Source organism: Anser anser (genome assembly GCF_964211835.1).
Source record: "Anser anser genome assembly, chromosome: 4".
Lineage (NCBI taxonomy): Eukaryota > Metazoa > Chordata > Aves > Anseriformes > Anatidae > Anser > Anser anser.
The window spans coordinates 7818311-7840296 of NC_139724.1; the positions used below are offsets into that span (position 1 = coordinate 7818311).

General features: G+C 44.5%; 1 protein-coding gene across 2 annotated transcripts in view; it reads left to right on the top strand.

Annotated features, from left to right (window-relative positions):
* The first annotated feature begins 2189 nt into the window (after positions 1 to 2189).
* The window catches only part of TSPAN5 (tetraspanin 5), an 80696-nt gene continuing 60899 nt past the window's right edge, over positions 2190 to 21986 (top strand). Inside the window, exon 1 of one of the 2 annotated variants that reach the window (XM_083835632.1) lies at positions 2190 to 2677. In XM_083835632.1, coding sequence (XP_083691758.1) covers positions 2597 to 2677 — 81 coding nt within the window. In that variant the 5' untranslated portion in view covers positions 2190 to 2596. The remainder of the gene's footprint in view (positions 2678 to 21986) is intronic. The other variant, XM_083835631.1, reaches the window with a different exon arrangement.

The following is a 21986-nucleotide window of genomic DNA, read 5'->3' on the forward strand; positions in this document are numbered from 1 at the left end:
TTTCTCCAGAGTGAGCAGCGAATCAAAACGTTGCCTAGTGTTGTGAAGCATTGGGCTACTAGAAGCATGGCTTTGTCCCTGAAACACTTTCCCTTAGCACTCCAGTGACTAGGCAGATGAATTATAAAGTAACGGAATTTGAATGATTGTCTCATCGCACTGCAAGGAAAGGTAATATTATCTCCTCACTCCTGCTTAGTATTGCCTCCGGCTTTTGCACCAAAACATCACACTGGAACTCAGTGTTGTCTAGTAACTAACACCGAATTTAAAGTGCTGTCACAGCCAGTCCTGCTCAGTTTCCAGACGTAGGTCGCCAAAGCATGTAAGAAGTGATCCACAAGTGATGGCACAAAGCCAACGGATCTTTTTTTTTTTTTTTTATTCCTGTTTGTTTAGGACAGGAGACAAAATGTGTTTGTAAACCAGAGAGGCTGCTGCAGGTGCAGAGGACTCTGTTCCAGCTGGCACTCTGAAAGATCAATTACCTACATCAAAGCTGTTCTGCTGCCTTTGCTGTCTGGTTGCTCATTTCTGAGGCTGCACAGGAACCGAACACACAAAGTGAATTAAAAAGACCAGGGCTCTGTGTTCAATACCCTCTTGAAGTGTGCAGTCTAACCGTTAACACTAGAAGTCCTAAATTCTTCTTAATCTGATCAGATGGTGGGAAAATATGAAAAGCTTTTGACTTTGAAATGACACTTGGCAATGATGATACTATTCTTGATTGAGAATGCAAATGAAGGCATGTAATGCGATGCTATAATTGATGTAGGTTGCATTTCTTTTTCAGTTGTTGATCAGGAATGAAAGGTTTGACAGGTAAACTATCAGAGATTGTTATTGAATTTATTGTAATAAATATTATTCTGCAATATTTTCCTGTTGCCTGTGAAGCATTAAAATGCTAAAGGGTGCCAACATGTGGTGTTAGCAGGGTGTTGTGACAGTAGCATTATCAATGTTTGTACAGGTTGTCACCAATATTTGAAATCACTTGTAAAAACAGCACCTTAATATAATATTCCATTACCATACTGTACATGATGATAGGCTTTTATTCGTTGGTACAGAACCTATGCATTACTGATTATCCGTCCTTTCCTGCCCTCTTCCCATGAGTGGTCTTGCAAAGACACAGAGTTAACAACATACACACGGTTATCGATCATATGGTAACCTATACCATTACAGTTAAAATGTATAGGTATGTGTCGCGTTAATTTCTCTTTTACCATTAAACACATGGCTTGTTTTCATGGATCTATTTCACAGATCTATTTCAGCAAACTCCTCTTCTCTCTTCTCTTCTCTTCTCTTCTCTTCTCTTCTCTTCTCTTCTCTTCTCTTCTCTTCTCTTCTCTTCTCTTCTCTTCTCTTCTCTTCTCTTCTCTTCTCTTCTCTTCTCTTCTCTTCTCTTCTCTTTTTCTTTTCTAACAAGAAATGTTTCCCTTCTCTCTTAAAGAACACCCATGCCCAAGGCCCCCGAACCAGCACCAGGTGATGCTGAACCGAAGCCTGCCTTTTGCAGTTCTCACAATATCCTACTTTTGAAGCATGTCATCTCACAGCCTCGTCGACGTGGGAGACGTAATTTATCATTACAAAGAAGTCTTCCATCTTTTCAATTAAAAGTATCGCACTTATCGCAGGGCCAGGAAGCTGAAGGCTGGCAGCGCTGAAGCGGCGATATCCTTCAGCCAAAAAAACGCTGTTACGTGGCTAACACCAGACCGGGTGGACTCTGAATCCCACGAAGCGTATGAACACATCTAAGAGACATGACGCTGCGGTTGTTATGTTAAATATAAATGTGTTAAATGTAAATACGTTAAATATAAGTATGTTAAGCAGAAATGTGTTAAATGTAAATATGTTATATATGTTAAACATAAATTCAGTGGCGATTTTGCCGGGGGAGGCGTATCAGGGCTGCATGAAACGGAAGAAACCCGGACTTTTGACAAAGGCCGTCAGCGTCCCCCCCACTCCCCCCGGCCGCCATTTCAGGGCCGCCCCCCCGACCCCGCGCAGCCCCCTCGGGGCCGCGCACCCCGGGGCACCCGGCGGGGCTGCCGCGAGGCCTGATTGGCGGCGCGCGCTGTCAATCATCCCGCGGGGGCGAGCGGCCCGCCCCCTCGCACTCCCCCCCGCCAGCCCCCCCCCAAAATGGCGCGGGGCGGGGCCGGCGCGGCGGCTTTCGGCGCTGAGGGGGCGGCAAGCGGGAGGGCGGCGGGCGGCGGCGGAGGCTCCGGCAGGGCAGCGCCGAGCCCCCCGCGCCTCTGCCCGGGCGCCTCCCGGCGGCTTCCCCCCGCTCCCCGCCGGGGCCTCCTCCTCCATGCGGGAGAGGAGGAGGAGGAGAAGGAGGAGGAGGAGGAGGGAGCTGCTCGCCGGCCATCCCCGGCGCCCGGCGAGTCGGTGCCGAGCCGCCGCGCCGCTCCTGCCGCATCTCCCCGCGGCGCGCAGCCGGCGCTGAGCCCTCTCTTATTTCCCTTATCTCTATATTTTTATTTTTAATTTCATTTTTCACGCCCTCCCCTTCTTTTGGTTCTCCCCCCTGGCCGCCAGCAAAGTGTCTTCATGAGCCCAGAGGATGTCCGGGAAGCACTACAAGGGGCCTGAAGTCAGTTGTTGCATCAAATATTTCATCTTCGGCTTCAATGTCATTTTCTGGGTAAGCGGGCCGGGCGTCTCGCCTCTCCTCCTCCTCCTCCTCCTCCCGGGGGGGGATGTGTCAGGAGACATATCGTGACAGTTGGCCTCGAGGATGGGGTTGGGGACGGGGTGTCCCCCTTCTTTTCCCTTTTCCCTATTCCCTTTTCCCTTCCCTTCCCTTTTCCCTTCTCTTTTCCCTTCCCTTCCCCTGCCAAGTGCGGCCGCTGCATTCCTGCGCCTCCCGGGGCTGCTTGCTCCCCTGCCCCGCCGACCCTCCTAATTGCTTTTGTTGTAGGTGCCAAGGGGTTTTCATCCTTAAAATAATAATAATTTATTTTTTCTCCCTCCCCCTTAGACCGGTTTGTGGTGGGGGAGGGATCAGCCAAACGCATGGGCCTGGAGCAGGGATCGAGCTATATGTCTTCACGGTGATATGTTAGCAGTGAAAAATAAATCGTGGCTCAAGTTCTCCCAACAGTGCCGGAGAACGGTTACACAATGCCGGGGCCGTGCGCGGGTCGCTCCGTGGCCAGCTATTAGCATGGGGGTAACGGGATGGAGGAGGGAGGTAGCGGCATCCCACCCGTCCCTCAGGTGCGAGCCGCCGGGGGGCTTGGCTGGGTGTTTGTGGGGCTCCTGGCCGCGGTGCTTGGTCCCCTGCCCGCACCGTGGCTTGTTGTGCAGTGCCGGCGCTGGGCACCGAGCAGGCACAGCCGTGTAGTGAAGCGTAACCGGTGTACGGTAGCATTTCTAGCATCTTCTCGGTGTGACGGGCTTGAAAGAGGAGCGACTGGGTCTGGATGTGCAAGCGACTGGGTTTGGAGGTGTGTTATTCCAAATCTTGGAGCTGCTGAGGGGTGAAGTGTTTGCACAGGCACACGAGCGCTGCATAGAGTAGGAAAGTTGGGTGAAGGCGCTTAGACGTACCATGCCCCTCTTTTCGTGAGATGCTCCATTTAGCAGTGGCAAACGTGCACAAACCCGAGTAGGGTGACTGTGTTCTGAAGGGACTTTGAAAGTGAGATGGGCACATGCTTCGTACGTTGGCTTCTTTGGACTATAAAGGTGGCTTGGCTCAGGGGGAACACCCCCTACCACCACCACCACCTTTTTATAGATGAAGGTGAGGAGTAATGGAGGAGAGAAACCTTCTTGCTAATACGAAGCTTGTGCTCACCACTGTGGTGAGAATAGAGGAAGGCGTTTGGCGAAGAAGTGCTTGTAGCTAACCTTTTGTCTGTGTTTCTGGAAAGTAAAGGTTACTGGAAAGGATGTTTTGGAAGAACGGGACTTTTGATATTAATCACGCTTTTACAGTGAAATGCCTTTCCTTAACTGAGAAGGTATGTTGGTAGAGTGAAGTTGACTGGGGTTGCATGCCTGTATGTCAAAGTGTACTTGGCCTAAGAAACAAACCTGTGGTGATGACTTGTTCCGAAGCAGTACTCTGAGCCTACAGTAGCTGCTTTTATTATTTGATCAGTTTTAGTGGTTCAGTTTGTCATGGTTCTCTTCGCTTGTCTGTTTTTTCGTTTTGATTCCCATGGGCGCACACTGCTGTGAACACAGATGTTTTACAGCAGGGAGCAGAGCAGTGTGAGGAACACTTGTGTGGCGTGTCCTTGGACTAACGGAGGGAGATTATGAGAAAATGCGCATAAATGTGTTATCTTGCTCCTCCAGGCGCTGTCAGCCCATAAGAAGCTCCCTACCCTTTAATTTTGTTCCGTTTATTCTCTGAAGGCTAGCGTGTGGATGGTGGAAGTGGTACTTTGTGGCTGTAGCTTCTGCATGGTGGCAGGCGTTCATCTTGTGCGGGGGAATGGGTTAAAGGAGATCTCGCTGGGCCGCGTGGCTTTGTGCCGCCAGAGCGCTAATCCAAAGACCTGAGCCCGTCACCCACTCTGCCATTTGCTTCTTGTGTGGCCCTTGCCTGCAGATTACCTGTTTTACAGAATGCTAATCGTCTCGTTTGTGTCCACGGCTAAACTTTGTGAGATCCACGGAGAAAAAGCCCTTTATGTGAGCTTGGTAACTTCTTCAGAAATATGTTATCTTTTTATGAGGAAGCCTGAGTTTGTTACCGTGTCTCTCATGATGGGAAACGAGGCGGTGACTCTTGCAGAATGCATTTTAAAGTTTTTACTGAATTAATAGCAAAGTGCTCAATATTCTCCCACGAAACTGGGCCAGAAAATCTGTAAATGAAAATTGGAGGCCTGGTTAGCTGTTCACAGACAGCAATAATCAAAAATAGCCACTGATGTAGTCATTATAAATAGATTGAAATGATAAAGAGGTCGTCGTGACATCCCCGTGACACCTTCCAGGGATCTTGCAGACATTTAGATACGTAGAACACCTTTGTTAAAACTTCTCAAGCTTTCTTAAATGCTGGTTTTAACGCAACCTTTAAATTTTTAATGTAAACAAATGGAAAATACCCTCTATTGTGCATCATAAAACAATGGACTAAAAATAAAGACAACTGAGTTGGAAGACTAATGGTTTTGACAAGAAAATTGTCAGTGCCTTGAATAGAGGAATTTTATAGATCTGCTGAAATTATGTGGGGAATAATTGTACACGCTACTTAAACTGGAGATATTACAAAAAAATGTTGGAGGCTTTATATGCTGTCAAATATAGGCAAAATAAATTATCGGGTCTTTTTCTCAGTTTTTTGGTTTTCTGCTAGTCTGTTGTTCCTTTGCTTAAAAAAACACCACTGAATTGTTAGAATAATGAGTATGGGAAGTCGCACTCTGTATCTTTAGTTGTGACTAAAGGTGGCATTATGCTCTTAAGGAGATAGTCCTTAGTCTTGCTCCACCCCAGGCAACGTGTTCTTGTCTCTGCGTTTCAGAAGAGGACGTTATCCTCAGAGTCTATGCATAATTAATGTTCTAGGTATACTTGCAGGCTTAATTCCTTTTTTGATATCCAGCACTGAAGTTGGTAAATAGGCAGAAAGTGCTTGTTTGGAGAACTTTGAGATTGCAGTGCTCTCGTAGAAGTGCCTGCTTGGCGCTTCCCAAAGTAATATTTAGGAACTGAGACCAAATAGGCGCAAAGATATCTAAATGGAAAGTCAGAATTCAATGTTATGCTTCCCTTCTTGTTCAGATGTCGTTCTCCTTTGATTGTTCGTTAGGGCACATGCCTGTGCCTTAACTTGACCAGCATAATGCCTGCATGAAAGCACCACAAGATGTTCGCGGCCTTTCTAGGCTGGTGGAACAGTCGGTGCTTTTTTGTGAGCCTTTATGTCTTTGTCTAGGTAAACCGTAGCGTATTCTGAATATTTCTAGGTAACAGAAAACAGTTTTATGTAGTTAAAGCAAGCAAGCAAACAATGCCAGCTCCCCTCCCTGCTCCCTATTTAGGCATCCATGTAGAACGATGTCAAAGGTATAATGCAAAAAGCGAAAGTAGGTCACCTTGCTTCCTGAAAGGCAACGACCGTTTCCCCTTCTTACCCTTCTACTTCTGCAAGACAGTTCTGAGCTGATTTCTAGTTTTAAGAAGTATTTTAAATTCCTATCTGTGTTTTACTGTGCTTGATTAAAAAAAAAAAGTACGTATGTAGTTTTCCTCGTGGAATTTCAATGTCAACTGGAGTCCGCTGACCCTAACCTAGTAGGAAGGACGTATAGAAAGCACTGACACCTCCGACAGCAACCTATGCTTTATCTGATGATTCACTCTAAGTCATGAGATATGCTGTGATTATGATGCATCAGCATATTACAAGTCATAATTTGTGTTTTAAGTTGCTTGGCATCTGCTGGTTTTGATGGTATCCATATGGGAGTCTAAATAGTCTTCTGAGTTACAAGAAGACAGCAAAAAGAAAACTGAATAAGGTTATGTAAGTGCGTTATGCGAGAAGTGTTGGAGAAGGACACTGACCTTTGAGGGACAACAAATAGACTGTTTATTAAATTCTGTACAATGCTGATAGTTTGTTTTCGAAGGGACAGAAGATCATTTTCTCATGCTAGCTGGTTTTCAGACGTCCATTAAGGAAGTTTTGGTTATGTAACTTTCCCTTGCCCTGTTGGTTAAAAAAAAATCCGTGCAAGACTTGTTCCATGCAATCTTCAAATGCATTCTGTAGCGTTTGATCTTGTGGTCAACTTCTGGTGTTTGATTTCGGTGTACTTCAAATTCACCTTATTGGAACTATCGAGTGCGGCTTACATACTTGTACTAAAAAGATGAATTTGGTAAATGTATTTGCCAATTTCCCACCTTGATTGGCAAGTCACAGTAAGCTTCACCTGGTAGCACATCTGTCGCAGAGTATCAAGAACACATTTTGAATCTTTAGTGTCCCAGTCAGAGGAAAGCTGATGCATGTGAACAGCATCCTGTGTGTGGGCAGTGAGTGAAACAGTTTATCAATATTTGTGTATACAAATAGATGGTATCATTGGTCCTGGTCAGGTCTTTTGTGTTGCATGTTTTCCTTCTAAAGGCAATAGATCTATGTTCCAGTAACACTGAATTGGAAAGCAAATATGCTACCTTAATTCAATAAGATGGCTTTTTGTGATAGACTCTACTAGTATATTTAAAATAAGTAAGTACATACTCAGCTACTCCATATGATGCAAAGGCACACAGGGAAAAGCAAGTACCAACTATACTGTTGAAGAAAATGGGTTTTGTGTCCCCCTCCCGAAAAGGGAACCCAGAGAACATGTTTTTGGAAAAATAAACAACAACAACAAAAATTAAAATAAAACCTTACATCAGGTAGTGCAATAGATGTAGGGGTAATTTTCAAATCGATTTTTTTTTTTTCCTACATGGGAAGCGGAATAAAAATGTCAGACTATTCTCTGTCCTCTCCAGTGGAGGGGAGTTTCAAAGTACATAATCTTTTCTTAAACACTCTCAGACCTGGTTCCATAGATTATAGTAATCCCAAAGTACTTTTTCTCAAACTTTATTTTATTTATCTGTTAAACTCTGGAAGATGAAATAATGATTAGTGGGGGGATAAGAAACTTGGGGTTACAGTTAGTGAAACAGCACTTCCAGGATACTTTCTCTCAAGCCCCCTTGCTACAAATGGACATTTTGCAGATAAAGAATTATAAAATGCTTTTGACACTAAGGCCATTGCAGCTTATAAATTTGGAGCAAGAATCTGTTGTGTTGTTAAATGCTTGGTATAGGTTCCTCAGCAGTTCATACTCCATTAACCAAGGGCAGGAACCTGTGAAGATTTGCTGCGAGCATTTAGAATATTATGTGGTGCTTTCAGTTAAAAGGGGAGGTGAGAAAATGTTTTTGACCCAAAGAAATCTCGTGACCTAATTCTGCCAGGTAGCGAATTCCAGTCTTGGACTATAACGCTACAGGATAGAATGAGCTTTCGTACTTTGCATTGCCCAAAATACGCAGCGCGTTTCTCGAGTGCGTGGCTGGTAGCCTGTCAACAGGGCTGTAATAGTTCCACTGGTGTAGGCAGGAGCAAGGAGCTGCACAACTCCTGGGGTAACCCAGCTCTGTTAGTGAGCACCCAGAAGTGACCGTCAGCGTTAACCACTGGAGTGCCTGCAGGTAAAGGGAATTTGCTTTAACTCTTCTAAATACATGACCTTTTGATTAGCTAGCCTTTCGTGTGACTTTGGAGTCTTGCACCATTTTCCAGCTTTTTTTCCCCCCTTTAAAACTTAGAAACTTCTTATTGTTGCAATGCAAGAAAGAATTAAATCCAAAAGGGTTGTGTTTTTTATTTTTTTAACCAATGTACGGAATTGTGTGCTAGTGCAGCTTTACAGCGCAAGATTCAGGAAAACATAGATTGTTCTTTACTGGCTTGAAACCTAATTTATTTCTTTTCCATTGTACTGTTGTGTGAGTTTGGAAAACATCCCATTTCTTGTGATTCTGCTGCTGCTCTTGCCAAAAAATGTCCTCTCTCTTGGCTCATTGCGGATGTTGATTTCCACTGATTTCAGCAGGACTTTGTACAGGTAGAAGGGTCGGTTTGGGTGGATGTCACTGTGGGCTGTGCGCCCTGTGTAGCTGCTTCTGTAACGCGCACAAAGATGTACAGCGGTTCCACCCTCCCCTTTACGCTTGCATTTAAAAATGTCACTGACACATTGGGGTCTGCAGGCAAGGGTGCTTGATTTGTTACCAAACTCTGACTCAGTGTGATCTCATATAACCTCCAGATGGCCTGACTTGTGGAGATGCTAAAAACATCCTGATCCCACTCCTTTAGCTGTATAAAATAAATGAGGCAAATGGCAGTAGCAGTATTTATCTTAATACACATCCATCTCCACCTTCAGCTGATGTTTCAACTTCCCAGTCGCTTTCCTCTGGACAGCATTTAGAATAAGCATTTCAGCACACACACAGAGGATCTTATGAATGAACTGTCAATTTCCCACAGAACTGGGAAAAATCAATATGCCTCTTCCCAGCCTTGAAAATCCCTCTGCTCCTAGTGAAGGCTCCATTACATCAAATAATATTGAAAATCATTTCAAGCAAAGTTCCTGATGTGTGGTGATGGAGGACTTTTATTCTTTTTCTTTGCAACAAGGCAAATACATATTATGAAAACACTTTGTATACCTATTCTGTTCCCTTTGCTGTCTAGCTTTCTCAGCAGCAAAACTGCCTGCACAAAAATCAAAGGATCACAGCAACTTTTTTTTTTCCATACAATGGCTTGGGTTGGAAGGGACCTTAAACTCCATCCGGTTCCAACCCCCCTGCCATGTGCAGGGACACCTCCCACCAGACCAGGTTGCCCAGGGCCTCGTCCAACCTGGCCATGAACACCTCCAGGGTTGGGGCATCCACAGCTTCTCTGGGTAACCTGTTCCAGTGCCTCACCACCCTCAGAGGAAATAATTTCTTCCTAATATCTAATCTCAATCTACCCTTTTTTAGTCTAAAACCTTTCCCCCCTTGTCCTGTCATTACCTGATTCAGCAACGAGTTGCTCCCATCCTTTCTATAGGCCCCCTGTAAGTATAGAAAAGCTGCAGTGAGGTCACCCCGGAGCCTTCTCTTCCGTAGGCTGAACATCCCCAGCTCTCTCAGCCTGTCTCCATAGGAGCGGTGCTCCAGCCCTCTGATCATCTTTGTGTCCCTGCTTGGACCCACTCTAATAGGTTCACATCCTTCTTGTGCTGGGGGCCCCAGCCCTGGACGCAGCACTGCAGGTGGGGCCTCACAAGGGCAGGGCAGAGGAGGACAGTCACCTCCCTCCACCTGCTGCCCACCCCTCTGTTGGTGCAGCCCAGGACGCAGCTGGCCTTCTGGGCTGCAGGCACCCACTGCTGGCTCGTGTCGAGCTTTTTGTCCACCAGAATCCCCAGGTCCTTCTCTGCAGGGCTGCTCTCAGTGAGTTCTTCTCCCAGTCTGTGCTCCTGTCTGGGATTGCCCCGACCCAGGTGCAGCACCTTGCACTTGGACTTGTTGAGCCTCACTAGGTTTGTGTGGGCCCAATTCTCAACCTTGTCCAGGTCCTTTTGGGTGGCATCACTTTCATCTGTTGAATTGACTGCACCACTCAGCTTGGTGTCATCTGCAAACTTGCTGAGGGTGCACTCGATCCCATACTTTTTTTTTCCTTTTCATAAATGTTCTTTTCCCATCAACAAGCAAGTAAAATTATGCCTAGAAGTGTTTGGTGCTTCTTTGTAGCCTTGTCTTGTATTTAATATTGTATTCAAAGAAAAAAGTGAAGGGAGACTAGATACCTTTAGGTACATGATATAGTTTGGGTTCACAGAGGCTGCTGTTTTGCTGACTGCAGTCTTAAGGAGTTAAAACCTGCACGGCTACTATGACAGGCCCAGTAGTTTGCACTGCTGCTACAGGGTAATGAGTGCGATACCACAAGGGTGCTTGCAGTAATTCAGCCTGCAGGGCTCTTCCTAGCATTAGCGTGGCTCACTCCTGATGAGAGTCCAGCTTAATTTACTTCGGTTCGGGCGCGAATCTTCCGTGATGCGGAACAGCGTTTTCCAGCAGGACTCCCTCTGTCAGTGCCAGGAGGGCAGGGTCCCTCAGGCAAGCCGCGGTGCCCCGAGCAGAGGTGCAGCAGCACCCTGTGGGGTGTCGCTCCTGGCAGGCCCACCTGCTGTCTGTTGTTCTGTCAGAGCCCGCAGCACAGGTTCTCCCTGTCGGACGCCTTTGCTCTGTGTACACACGCACAGGGAGCGTGTTTTCCTTCCTGAGGGTGGTTTCTCTGGGCTTCCCTCGCACTGAGGTGTGTGTCTTCTGCTGCATGCCGTTTTCCTGCCAGCCGTGACTAAAAAGAGCTTGGGGGGGGGGGGGGTTTCCTCTATTTGCTGTTTGTTGTATATATAAAAGCAGAGGCACTGATGAAAAAAGTTCATAGATAATGTATGACACCGATTTTGTCGTGTCGTGCCATGCTTCAGTTAACCATATCGCCTTGTGGAAGGAGTCTCCATGGAGTTTGTGTAGTGTACCCTGTGCCGTGTCATGGGGGTTCAGTGTTTTGGGCTGGAGAGCAGGGTTTGGGAGAGGTGGCAATCCAAAACGCTGGGTCTTACCAGCTAACTAGGAAGAGGGTTAGCAAGTGTCCTGGGCCCCTCTCAGCTGGGAGCATGCTGAGCTGGTCTGCTCTGTGCAAAACAAGGCTTTGGGATTTTACTTAGTTGTTTCGTCACTGAAATATAAAACCAGAAGGGTTCCATTTTCCCTGCGTGTGAAAGACAATTTCCTACAAGTTGGTTTCCTGACTGCTAGTTCACATGGCTATCTGTCCAGAGGAATAAGTGTGAATTCAGTCAGTCCAACAACAATTAGGGTAAAAGGGAAGAGGAACAATTTTTAAAATTGCAAACCTGTTTTTCCAAGGGACTATGTACTTAATTTCTAGGTAAAAAATCAGCGATATGATGAATGTGAAGGGTGTAAAAATATCTATGTATAAAATATGTATAATTACGATTAATAAATTAAGATCTATTCTTTATCAATATTGCTTGATATCCCAAACATCCTCTTGTTTCTTCTCCTTTCTGTGGGCGTTCAGGGGTGTGTGTGTGTGAGTCCATCTGTTTTCCTAACCATAGGATGGTTTGGGTTGGAAGGGACTTAAAGCACATCCAATTCCAACCCCCCTGCCATGGGCAGGAACATCTCCCACGAGACCAGGCTGCCCAAAGCCCTATTCAGCTGGGCTTTGAATACCTCCAGGGATGGGGCATCCACAGCTTCTCTGGCCCACCTGTTTCAGTGTTGCAGTCTGACTCCATCTCTTTTCATCCTGTAATGCCCGAGAGGACCTGTGTCCATTGCAGGGCCACTGCTTGCCATGGGTATAGCAGTGGCCTCCTGACTGGTTTTGGTGTCCTGCCTTAAAAATCCTTCTTTTGGAGTGAGAGCTGGGGCTGGCACAAGACGGCAGAACCAGGTATGTTGGTGCAGCCTCCGTGGGCTCGGAGCAGTCAGTTGCCACGACTGAGAGCTTCCCTCACCTGGGTCAGCTCCTACTGGCTCGCTGTTTGGCTGTAAGAATGAAGTATGGGAAGATCTCATCTCCTCCTTTGCCTGTACAGATCAATTTAAAATGATTGTGCAAGCGGGGCCTGCCTCAGCTCTAAGTTAAGTGGTTTTGGACTGGAATACACAGAGGCATTGGGCATGATGCTTTGTTAATAATTAGCTCAGGCCAGTGACAACCGTTATGCAGGCATACGTAATGCTTGGGGTGCTTGTCCAGCACGCTTTGATCTTCTCTACTAGTAAGATTTATTGTTGTTAACTCTTTTCTCCTAATTGCTTGCCAATGTTGGATAAAGAAAGAGGCAGCGAGGATCTACCAAATGTGTTGTAATGTGAACTTAATCTGAACTTCAGTTTAAGCACACAGCTCCATCGTATACTTCTCTGGTTTCTTTTCCTTCCCATAAACATTATTCCAAACACCATGCCACTCTGTAATAAGGTACTTCACTGGAGTGGTCTCCTGGAAGGGGTGGCAAATGATCTGCTCTCTGAAGAGCAGGGAGTGTTAATCATGATTATCCATTTCCAAGTGTCCTTTTTGATGGCTTCATTGCAAACAAAGGTTAGTAAGCATTTGGTGGTAGGAAACGCATTTATATGTAGTGAGCAAGATGGATATATACACGTGCACGCATACTTTATATAAATAGAGAGGGAGAATAACACTGTTTATATACCTATATATAGGGAGGAAGAAAAAGTGGGGGGAATCTTGGCTTGCAAGCAGAAGTTTATTGACCTGTGTGCGTGAAGGCAGGACTTGGAGAGACTGGAAACCCGTCTAACTGCTGGTACAGGGAAAGAAGGCCTTTTAGCACTGCTCTTCTGCTGGCTGTATCCCACTTTGTTGCTGGGAGCTCTGGCGTGGTCATCAGAGGTGTTCCTGCTTCAGCCGTGCAGGGCTGAGCGTGGTTTAAAAACACTGCTTTCTTTTCTATGTAAGCAGTCTCAATTCTCTTCAAGTATGCCCTGTTGTTTTGAAGGTAGATAACACCCTTGCCTGGGTAGTCTAGAGCTTCATAGTTATATCTGAATTAAGACTTTATGATGCAATTTTTTTTTTTATGCTAGTAACTAGTGTGTTTGACTTCAGGACATAAACCAGTTACATTTTTATGTAGTTTACATCCTTACTGGACTCTGTTTTTCTTCCCTTTTCCTAAACCTCTCTCATCCCTGTGCGGAGAAGTAGCCCCGAACAGATGCAGTTAACAGCTTTGCAAATTAAAGAGAATCAATACTGATTTTGATGCGAGAGATACCGGAGGGTTCTTGCTGCGGTAGCAGGTGAACAAGTTGCAGCTCCCATCTGACCCTTCTTGTCTTCTGCTGAAGTACTCTGCTGTCTCGCAGAGATGCATCGCCCCACCAGCTGTGCTGTGGTTGTGCTGTGAGCCACTGTAGCTTTTGCCTCTGACTTTCCCTATCCCAGAACTTTGTGGGTAGGTGGGATTTCCAGTATACTTATCATCCAGTATTTCCTAGATATTTTAAATGTCATACCTAGTAAATGACAGTGATGATACACTCAACTGTACCGTTACTTGCACTTTGCTTGTTGATAGCAGCTGATTAATGCCTGTATAAATCACTAAGCCTCTTCTGAATACCTGATCTTTGTTATTTTTGCTCTCCTTTCAGTTTCTGCTCTACTCCAGCTTGCAGTCAGAGGCTGTTCTCTCTGTTGCATTCTCCAAGGTAGCCCTTTTTGTGGCTTGCTATCTGCCTGTGCCTGTTCTTACTCCCTTCTGGAACTGAAAGCCCTGCCGCGTTCTGTGCTCTGTTAGCCCACAGCAACCCCTGCATGGTCACTGCGGTGCTCTGAGAGGCCTTTGTACGGGCGCAGCTTGCTGGCTCTGTCACTTGGTCCAGCCAGCAATCCACAGGAAAGGGGCAAGGAGAAGTAACAAACAGCACTGGCTTTTTAGTTACTTTTTTAATAAAACACATTCCTATGTGGCAAACATCTTATTTTGATAAATGTAGCTTTTTTTCAATGTAATGCACAAGCACCTTGTTTTGAAACAGCAAGCCTCGGTGCTGGTGGAAGACCTCCCAGATAGCATCAGTATGGGTAATATTTCCTCAGCTGATGTCTCAAACTACAAGCCTGATGAATATCAAAGCCATACACGCCGCTCTGGCTTGGATGTAAGAATCTGATGTTCTAGCTTTGTGAGCAATTGCTGTAGGAGTGAGCCAGGTAGAATCAGGTGAGGTGGAATGGATGGAGCTGTGGCAGAGACTGGCAAAGTCAACAAAGGTTTTGGGGAGCCGCTGTGTCTCCTTTTTGAACCACACAGAAGGCTTACTGCTCTGAAGCTCAGGGTCTCGGCAACGTTACTCGAGGCTGAAATGAAGAAGAGGCTGTTTGCTGCTGCTCTACTTCTTAGAAGTGTTGTGTAAAGTCCAAAGTATTTTGAGAGTTGGTGTGGCTTTTTTTATATCTATAGAGACCTGTCAGCTTCAGTGAGTAGTGTTTAATAGTATGTATTTAGATCTTCTTGGTGTATGAGGGTCAGATTTTCATTTATTACTAAAGGCTGCCGTGTACCAATCTGGCAAGGTACCCCATCCTTAAAATGGCTGCAGACTACATTTATTGAGCAGGGCAGAGCAATTTTGGTGCAGCTGTGGTGTCAAATTTTTCTGCAAGTAAGCTGAGACTCGAAGTTTCAGGAGTCTGAAGGTGTTTATAAGCTGGAAGGGTGGGCTTGTCTTTGCCGTGGGGTGGGATTGGATGTCTGTGTAAATGGTGGAGAGGAGAAACCCGTCACTTTTTACAGGAAGAACAGCTCTTGTCCATAAAGCAAGGGGTATTTAACTTAGAGAACACCTTCTAGAAGTCATGAGGTAGTCATATTCTGACTGAATAAAACCTGTCTTGTTCTCTGTTCCACCTCCATGTTGCCTCCTGGGTAGCTATTTTCCTGCGGTTACTGGTATCGCAGTGCCGCTTAGGGAGCTCTCATTGTTTCCCTCTGTTTTGTTAATAGGACTTCCTTCTAGTTTAAAAACTCTCTAGCTTGGAAGAAAAACACACACAAAAAGGCAAACCAAAACAAACATGTACATAAAGACATTTCAGAATTCAGAGCAAACAAACTGTGGATCAATTATTAAGTGCCTTCCCTTTCCCTCATCCACTTCCTGATGTAGTATTAATTTTGAATGAGCCCCCTGCATAGCTTGCCTTCATCCACTTAGGGTGTAGAGCACAAAGGCTTTCAGCACTGTAAATACTTGGGGCCTTGTTACAGGCTGCAGCATAAAAGCAGTTCCTGTGGACTTCAATAGGAATCACTTGGTGGCAGCTGCATAATTAGACCCTTGGTTTTCATGCAAGGTCTTTAAAAAAAAAAGAAAAAGAGAGGGAGGAGGAGGAGAAGAAGAAAGAGGGGAAAAGAGAAAGGGGGAGATGGGAAACCCAAAGAGGTCCCCAAAGAAAACACTGAAAAGACTGTCAAAAGGGCTAGAGCCATTACTTTAGTCTGCTTAAGAAGCTAAGAGCTGGCAAAATGGGTAATACACTACCCTAACCAAAAAGCTCTGTGGAGAACAGTGGAGTCTATCAGCTATTGTTTCTGTTGCTAATGTCTCAAAGTATCCGTTCTGACTGTTTTGACCTTTTAAATGAAAGCTTCCCCTCAATAACAAGAGCTACATGTGAACTACTTGTAGCACTGAGAGAATTTAGCTGTTGAAGCATGCATCTGCAACAGATAGCAGTGATTGTGTTCTCCAGTTCTAAAGCAGTGAGGTGCTTGTATGAAATAGCTCTGCACGTGCTGAACCATCACTTAGCGCTGGTTTCTGCAGGCTATGATCTTCCCATCAGTCTAGACAGCAAGCTGGTCATGACTGTTTTTTGTGACTAGCAATTCCAAGTACAGTATCATGTACCGAGTCCTGCTTTTGCCAGGCATGCATGGAATAGCAGCAACTTCACGGTAAATGTGGCCAACGGAGCTAGTAACGCCCATCTGTTAAGTACCGCTACTTATGTGGTCTGCCATTAGCCACATAAGAAATCACCACGTTTTATTAACGGCTTCTGAACTTCAACAACATCTTAGGCTAAAGGTAATGGCTTCTGCATGAAGTATGTTCCATTGCTGCTAATGGTGTCTTACTGGGTAAGCCAGTGTGGCAGATAAAAGAATTTCTGTAAACAAAGCGTAGAAGTAGCTGTGTGTATAAATCACGGCTGAAAACCAGTTTGTAGTTGAATGGAAACTGAACACCTCAGAGTAGTTTTGTTTATGCTTAGGTGATTGATTGAGAAAAGGAAAAACCAGCCTACCTAAATGTAGAACTTGGTGAGTAACGAATTTAACTTCTACTATTAGATTGTCCAGTTGTTTGTGGCAGCACAGTATGAGTAGGTAGTTAGTCTGTGCTAACACCAATAGTTTCAATGCTTTTTTTTAAAAAAAAAAAAGTAGAAAAAGAAAAGGAAAACCAGCCTTTCAACTTGCATTTGAGAAAGACTTTAAAGAAATATAAAGCTGATTCTTATTGATAGCTTAAAAAAAAAATAGGGCAAGATTAACATTCCCTCCTTTTAAACTGATCGTACCACCAAGGGAGATCAAGAACTTCTTTTAGCTGCTGCATTGAATCCTTAATCTGCCGGTGTCAGGCATCTTCAAATGTAACATTAACCTGCAGATCCCAAAATTGCTCCAAGGTTTTAGAGGAGATGTGCTGAGCCTTGCCTTTTGACTAGGTTAGGAGCAAGGGAGTTCCCTGAGGGAAAGAATCCCGCTCCTCTCTCTGGAGTGCGAAGAGACAATAAAGCAATGCACCGACGACTCTATTAAATAAGCTACAGAAATGTTTTAACCATAAGGAATTAAAAAAATGTGTCTTTGCAGATGAATTGTGTGGTCTTGATTTCTGTAAACTTTGTGTACGTTGACAACTTAAAAAAAAAAAAAAAAAAAAAGATGTACCAGGTATTTAAATATTAATGAACTGTGTTCTGAATGGTAAGAAAGACGTGATGAAAAGGCGTCTTTTTGAATATTTAATTTCCAGCTGGGGTCCCATGCAATTCAAAGGTAATTTGGAGGTTTTACATTTTTTGTTGGAGAGGGCGGTTTGAGATGGTGTCTTTGCCAGCAAAAACAGCTTAAAGAGTTTGTGTGAGAGTGCAGGGTAAGATACGGCTTCATAAACCAGCTGAGGGGCTGGCGAGGAGTGAGACAGGAGGAAAATGTGCCCACTCAGGTGGGGATGGGGCCTTGGGGACTCACTAAGCCATTTTGCTGCTGAAACCGCCAGCTGGTTTAACTGCCTTGAGTTATAGCTGTGTGGTTTTATGTGAGTGCTTTTCATGTTAAACACTGACCCTGCAATTTAGTGTAATCGGTCATTTCTATGGACAGACCAACCTCTGAAAAAAGGTGTGATAAACTGAACAATCACAGAATGGTTTGGGTTGGAAGGGACCTTGAAGACCACCCAGTTCCAACCTCCCTCCAGTGGGCAGGGACACCTCCCACCAGACCAGGTTGCCCAAAGCCCCATCCAGCCTGGCCTTGAACACTTCCAGGGTTGGGGCATCCGCAGCTTCTCTGGGCAGCCTGTGCCAGTGCCTCAACGCCCTCAGAGTAAGGAATTTATTCTTAATATCTAATAAATCTACCCTCTTTCAGTTGAAAACCATTACCCCTTGGCCTACTGCTACACTCCTTGATAAACAATGTGTTGTCCCTTGAAAACAGTTCACCTTAATTAGCTTGTAAGGCTGCAGATATGTTGTCATTTCCCTATTGTTCTCGAGGTCTTTAACCTTGAAGTCTGAATTTATGGATAACACCTTTGATCTGTCCCAGGCTGAGTCAGGAAAGCCTCCAGCAGTGAAAGGTATGTTGAAATCTGAAAAGCTACAGTTACTACAGAAGTTACTGGTCTGGAAACTAAGCCATTAATACAGATCAAGATACCTGGTATGACCCAGTATGAGTTTGCCTGGAATGGTATTTCCAGTGCACTTTACTGACGTGGTTTTCTTTCTCCCTGGAGCTTTGGGGTGAATGTGCAAGTGTCTAATACAAATTCGTCTTTCTGATTTAACCTGAGATAATGCTGGCAGTTTAGGCTTCATGGTGTCTGTAAGCTGTTATGAAATTTCAAAATGAGTTCTCGGTGTTCAAAATGAGAACAGGGTGAGGTTATGAAAGTGTTGTTTGTGAAATGTTCATAGCAGACTATCATCATCAATAAAGAAACTGAGCAGAGGAAGTAATAGCTGAAGTTTCAAAGTGAGTATTGGGAGTCATTTTGTGTGCTTTATTAAAGATTGCTTCGAAATTTTCAAGCTTGTGCTACTTCAGTCAGAATATATAGAAGAAAGAAAACGTTTAAATTCAGATATAGTTGCAATTATTAATCAGTGAAATTAATTAATGAAAATCTGCTTGGGGCTAGATAGAGCAGTTGTTTTGAAGCTTTTATGGGCGATCTGCTGTGAGGAGTCCTAGTCAAGCTCCCCTTCTTCTCTCACTGTTCTCTACGTTTACAATTAGGTGAAAGCGTTTCCTGATGCAAAAAGGAACGAAAACGAGGTGACATTGTCAAGACAGTCCTCAAAAAACCTTTTTAAAATGTGACTGAGAGAACATTCCAGTGATGGTGCTGGAACAGACAAAATGTCCCTTTAGGTAAATATCTTTTGAAGAGTGGCCAGTGGTAGAAGCCTGGTGAAAAGCATTAGAACAAGGCTGGTAAGTAGTGATAATTCCTCGGGAATACGCTGTGAATCCTCAGCCTTTGACAGACAGAGGTAGGATGCTTGTATTTGGTATCCCTAGATTGACTTTAATTTGTAAATTTGTCTAGTTGCACTTTGAATTTCTTAGCTTTCTGAAATACGTGACATCCAGTTATTATTTGTACCTTTTCCCTACTAATTTTGGCTTCCTTTTGGGAGAGGTGGAGTTCCAACAAGCATGTAATAAAGCATTCTGCAGTTTGGAGTCTATTAACTTGCACGTTCATCTGCCTAGCTTCTTTGAAAGTGCAGTGGAAGTCGTGCATCTGAAAAATGTAACTTGAAACACCTTTTCTCCCAGCCCTAACTTATCCGCACAATACCACTGAGAAAAGAATTTTGGATGCTTTCCTTTTCAGTAGTTCAGATGGTCGAATTACAAATGTTGGAGGCGTGTAAAGCCAAGTAAGTGTATCAATCCAAGGAAACTGCAGCTGGATGTCTCAGACCAAAAAGCTTGCTGCTGGGAAGAAGGGCTGTAAGTCCCCAGATGGTGACCTAGTTGGATCTTTACACAGCTCCAGTTGTTAGGAATTAACCATTTTCACCCCAGGCCATGTTTAACAGCGAGGTAGGTAGTACCTGCTCTTACGCCGTGGTAATAAACAGTTTTTCCATTGGCAGTTTTTAATGTAGGATTGCAGTTGCCCCCAGATCTGTCCCTTTTCATCCTCTTGTTGCCTTAACCCCCCAAAGGAGGAAGTAAGTGAGCGTACACCCCCAAAATTATTTTATTCCGTCATTAGTTATGGTGGATTCTTATTTAATAATAAAACAGTATGTGAGGGATGAGAATTTTGTGGTGGACAGGTGGATCTGAAGGGTGTTCTCAGGCAGGCACCAGATTATTCCCTTCTTTGATTACTGGTTTGGAAGACTCTAGTACTAACGTGTTAAAGCTCAGTTGTAGCACCTATCCATTATTTTGGAAGGTGAGCTAATACACAGTTGGCAGTCAGTTTAGTTAAGCACTGTGGCTGTTTTGCAGATGTGTCAGCATTTGTGTTGCAGTCTGTTCAGGTAGTACAAATTCCCTTTCTTCAGCACTGTTTCAAACTTGGCTGTTCTTAATATCTGGTTTAATCAGCACATTATAATCCCTTATAGTCTGTTTAAGTCTTCCTTTCTGAAGCAAGAGCTTTAGGTACAAGCTATTTTTGTTTAAGTGTGTCCTTTTGGGTAGAAGGAGTTATGTGCAATGAAGTCATCAGCATTGTGTGTGACATCCCAATGTCTGCAAGGTTGTATTGTAGTCCCAGCATATTCCTCAATCAAGACAAAATTATAAAAGTCGTATTACACCACAGCATTTGACATCTGGTATAAATAAGTGAGATTTTTCTTGTTTACTTGCACAATATTTGTGGGAGGGGAGGAAGAACAAAAATGGCATAGATGACTACTTCTGACTGGCCGAACAAAGAGAAGATGAGATAGGCAAGGACTAGATTACCTGGTTGTATGCTTTTGGACAAAAAAAAAATCAGATCCTTTAAAGTCAGCTGACTGCGGAGGCAGAAGATGAACTTCAGATTTAAGCTAGCTTACTAGCCTTGGAAAAAATAAATAAGCTTACAGAGTTCTAAGACTTTTTGTTTTACTGAGAAATAATGAGTGCTGCTGAGCACCTTTGTAAGTCCTTGTTCCCAGGTCTGTGGGCTGATCCCAGTGGGAACTGGATTTCCAGCTAAACAACTTTGTAATCTAAATTCCTGTTCCTTTAGGAAGTCTTTACTTAAAAGTAGAAGCCTGAGAAAACAGTTTGGTAGGTGTTCATCCAGGAATCCATTTTATTTGTTGTATGGGGATCTATTTTGGAAGTACTTCAATGAAAACTTGGACAATGGAACTAAACACTTTAAGGCTTAGTGTTTAAAAGTACGTTGTTTAGTTTGGCTGGCAGGTTGGATTTTTTTTTTCCTCCCTCTCCAATCCCACCTTTGGATCTTGGTGTGTCACTGTGTTCTGCATCGTGTCTGGCTCTTCAGTACGGTAGGTTCTGTTGAATGAGAAACAAACCCATGCTGCAAGCTGGATTTAATACTCGAGACTAGGTGTAATCCCAAAGCTGCAATTGCTAGAATATGTGGATCTGAGTAGCATTACTAAAATCCAATGTAAGCAGTATACTTTAGGATGTTATATATACGTTTATTATTTTCTCCTGGTTCTGTTTTTCCACTTCTGCTCCACACCGGTACTGCTGAGGCACGCCGAAGAGGACAGCTTTTGCTCTTGCCAGCCAGAGTCTGTTTTTGCAGTGAGGGGTCCCTGCTGGGGAAATCTTTTCCTGCTATCTTTCTTCTCTCCGCAGGGTAGCGGGCATAAGGACTGCCCTCTTGTCTGCTCTGCTGACAGCCATGCCTTCTCTGCTGCTCTCTGCAGCAGCTGCTGCTCCTCAGCCTGACTGAGAGAGCATAAATTAAAATACAAAGGTCTCCTGTGGCCGCTCTTGGCTGACACTGCAATGGCAAATCAGACCTTCTACATCATCTTCACTTGACTTTCTTCTTTTTTTCCTCGAGAATTTCCTCTGCATTTGTATCAGTCACTGTCTTTTACTGCTGGGCTGAATAGGTGCAGCAATCCAGTCACTCCAGATGTTTTATGTACTTGAGTGACTGAGCAGTTCCTAGAGAAAAGAATTATCAACGTGGGTTTGAGAAGCTCAAATCTTTTTCCCTTTTTATAATGCCTGGAGAAAGAGGGACTATTTTTCTACTTTTTTTTTTTTTTTGGCTGCTGAAGATAGAGGGCAAATTTCTGTCCCCTTCTTCCCATGGGGGCACCCAGAGCATCAGAAACAGCAGAGCCATTGTATCGCTGTTGTGTGCATGTAACTGAAGGCACAGCAGTGAGCGGAGTGTTTTTGCTGATCGGGTCGTATTTGCTTAAAGCTTGGTCTTACAGGGTTCATATAATCTTGGTCTCCAACTCCCAGACGGCAGAAGGGGAGCTACTTGCTGGTGGGGTGGAAAGTCACAAAATCGACTCTTATAGACATCCTGACCAACCTGCGTATGGGTTA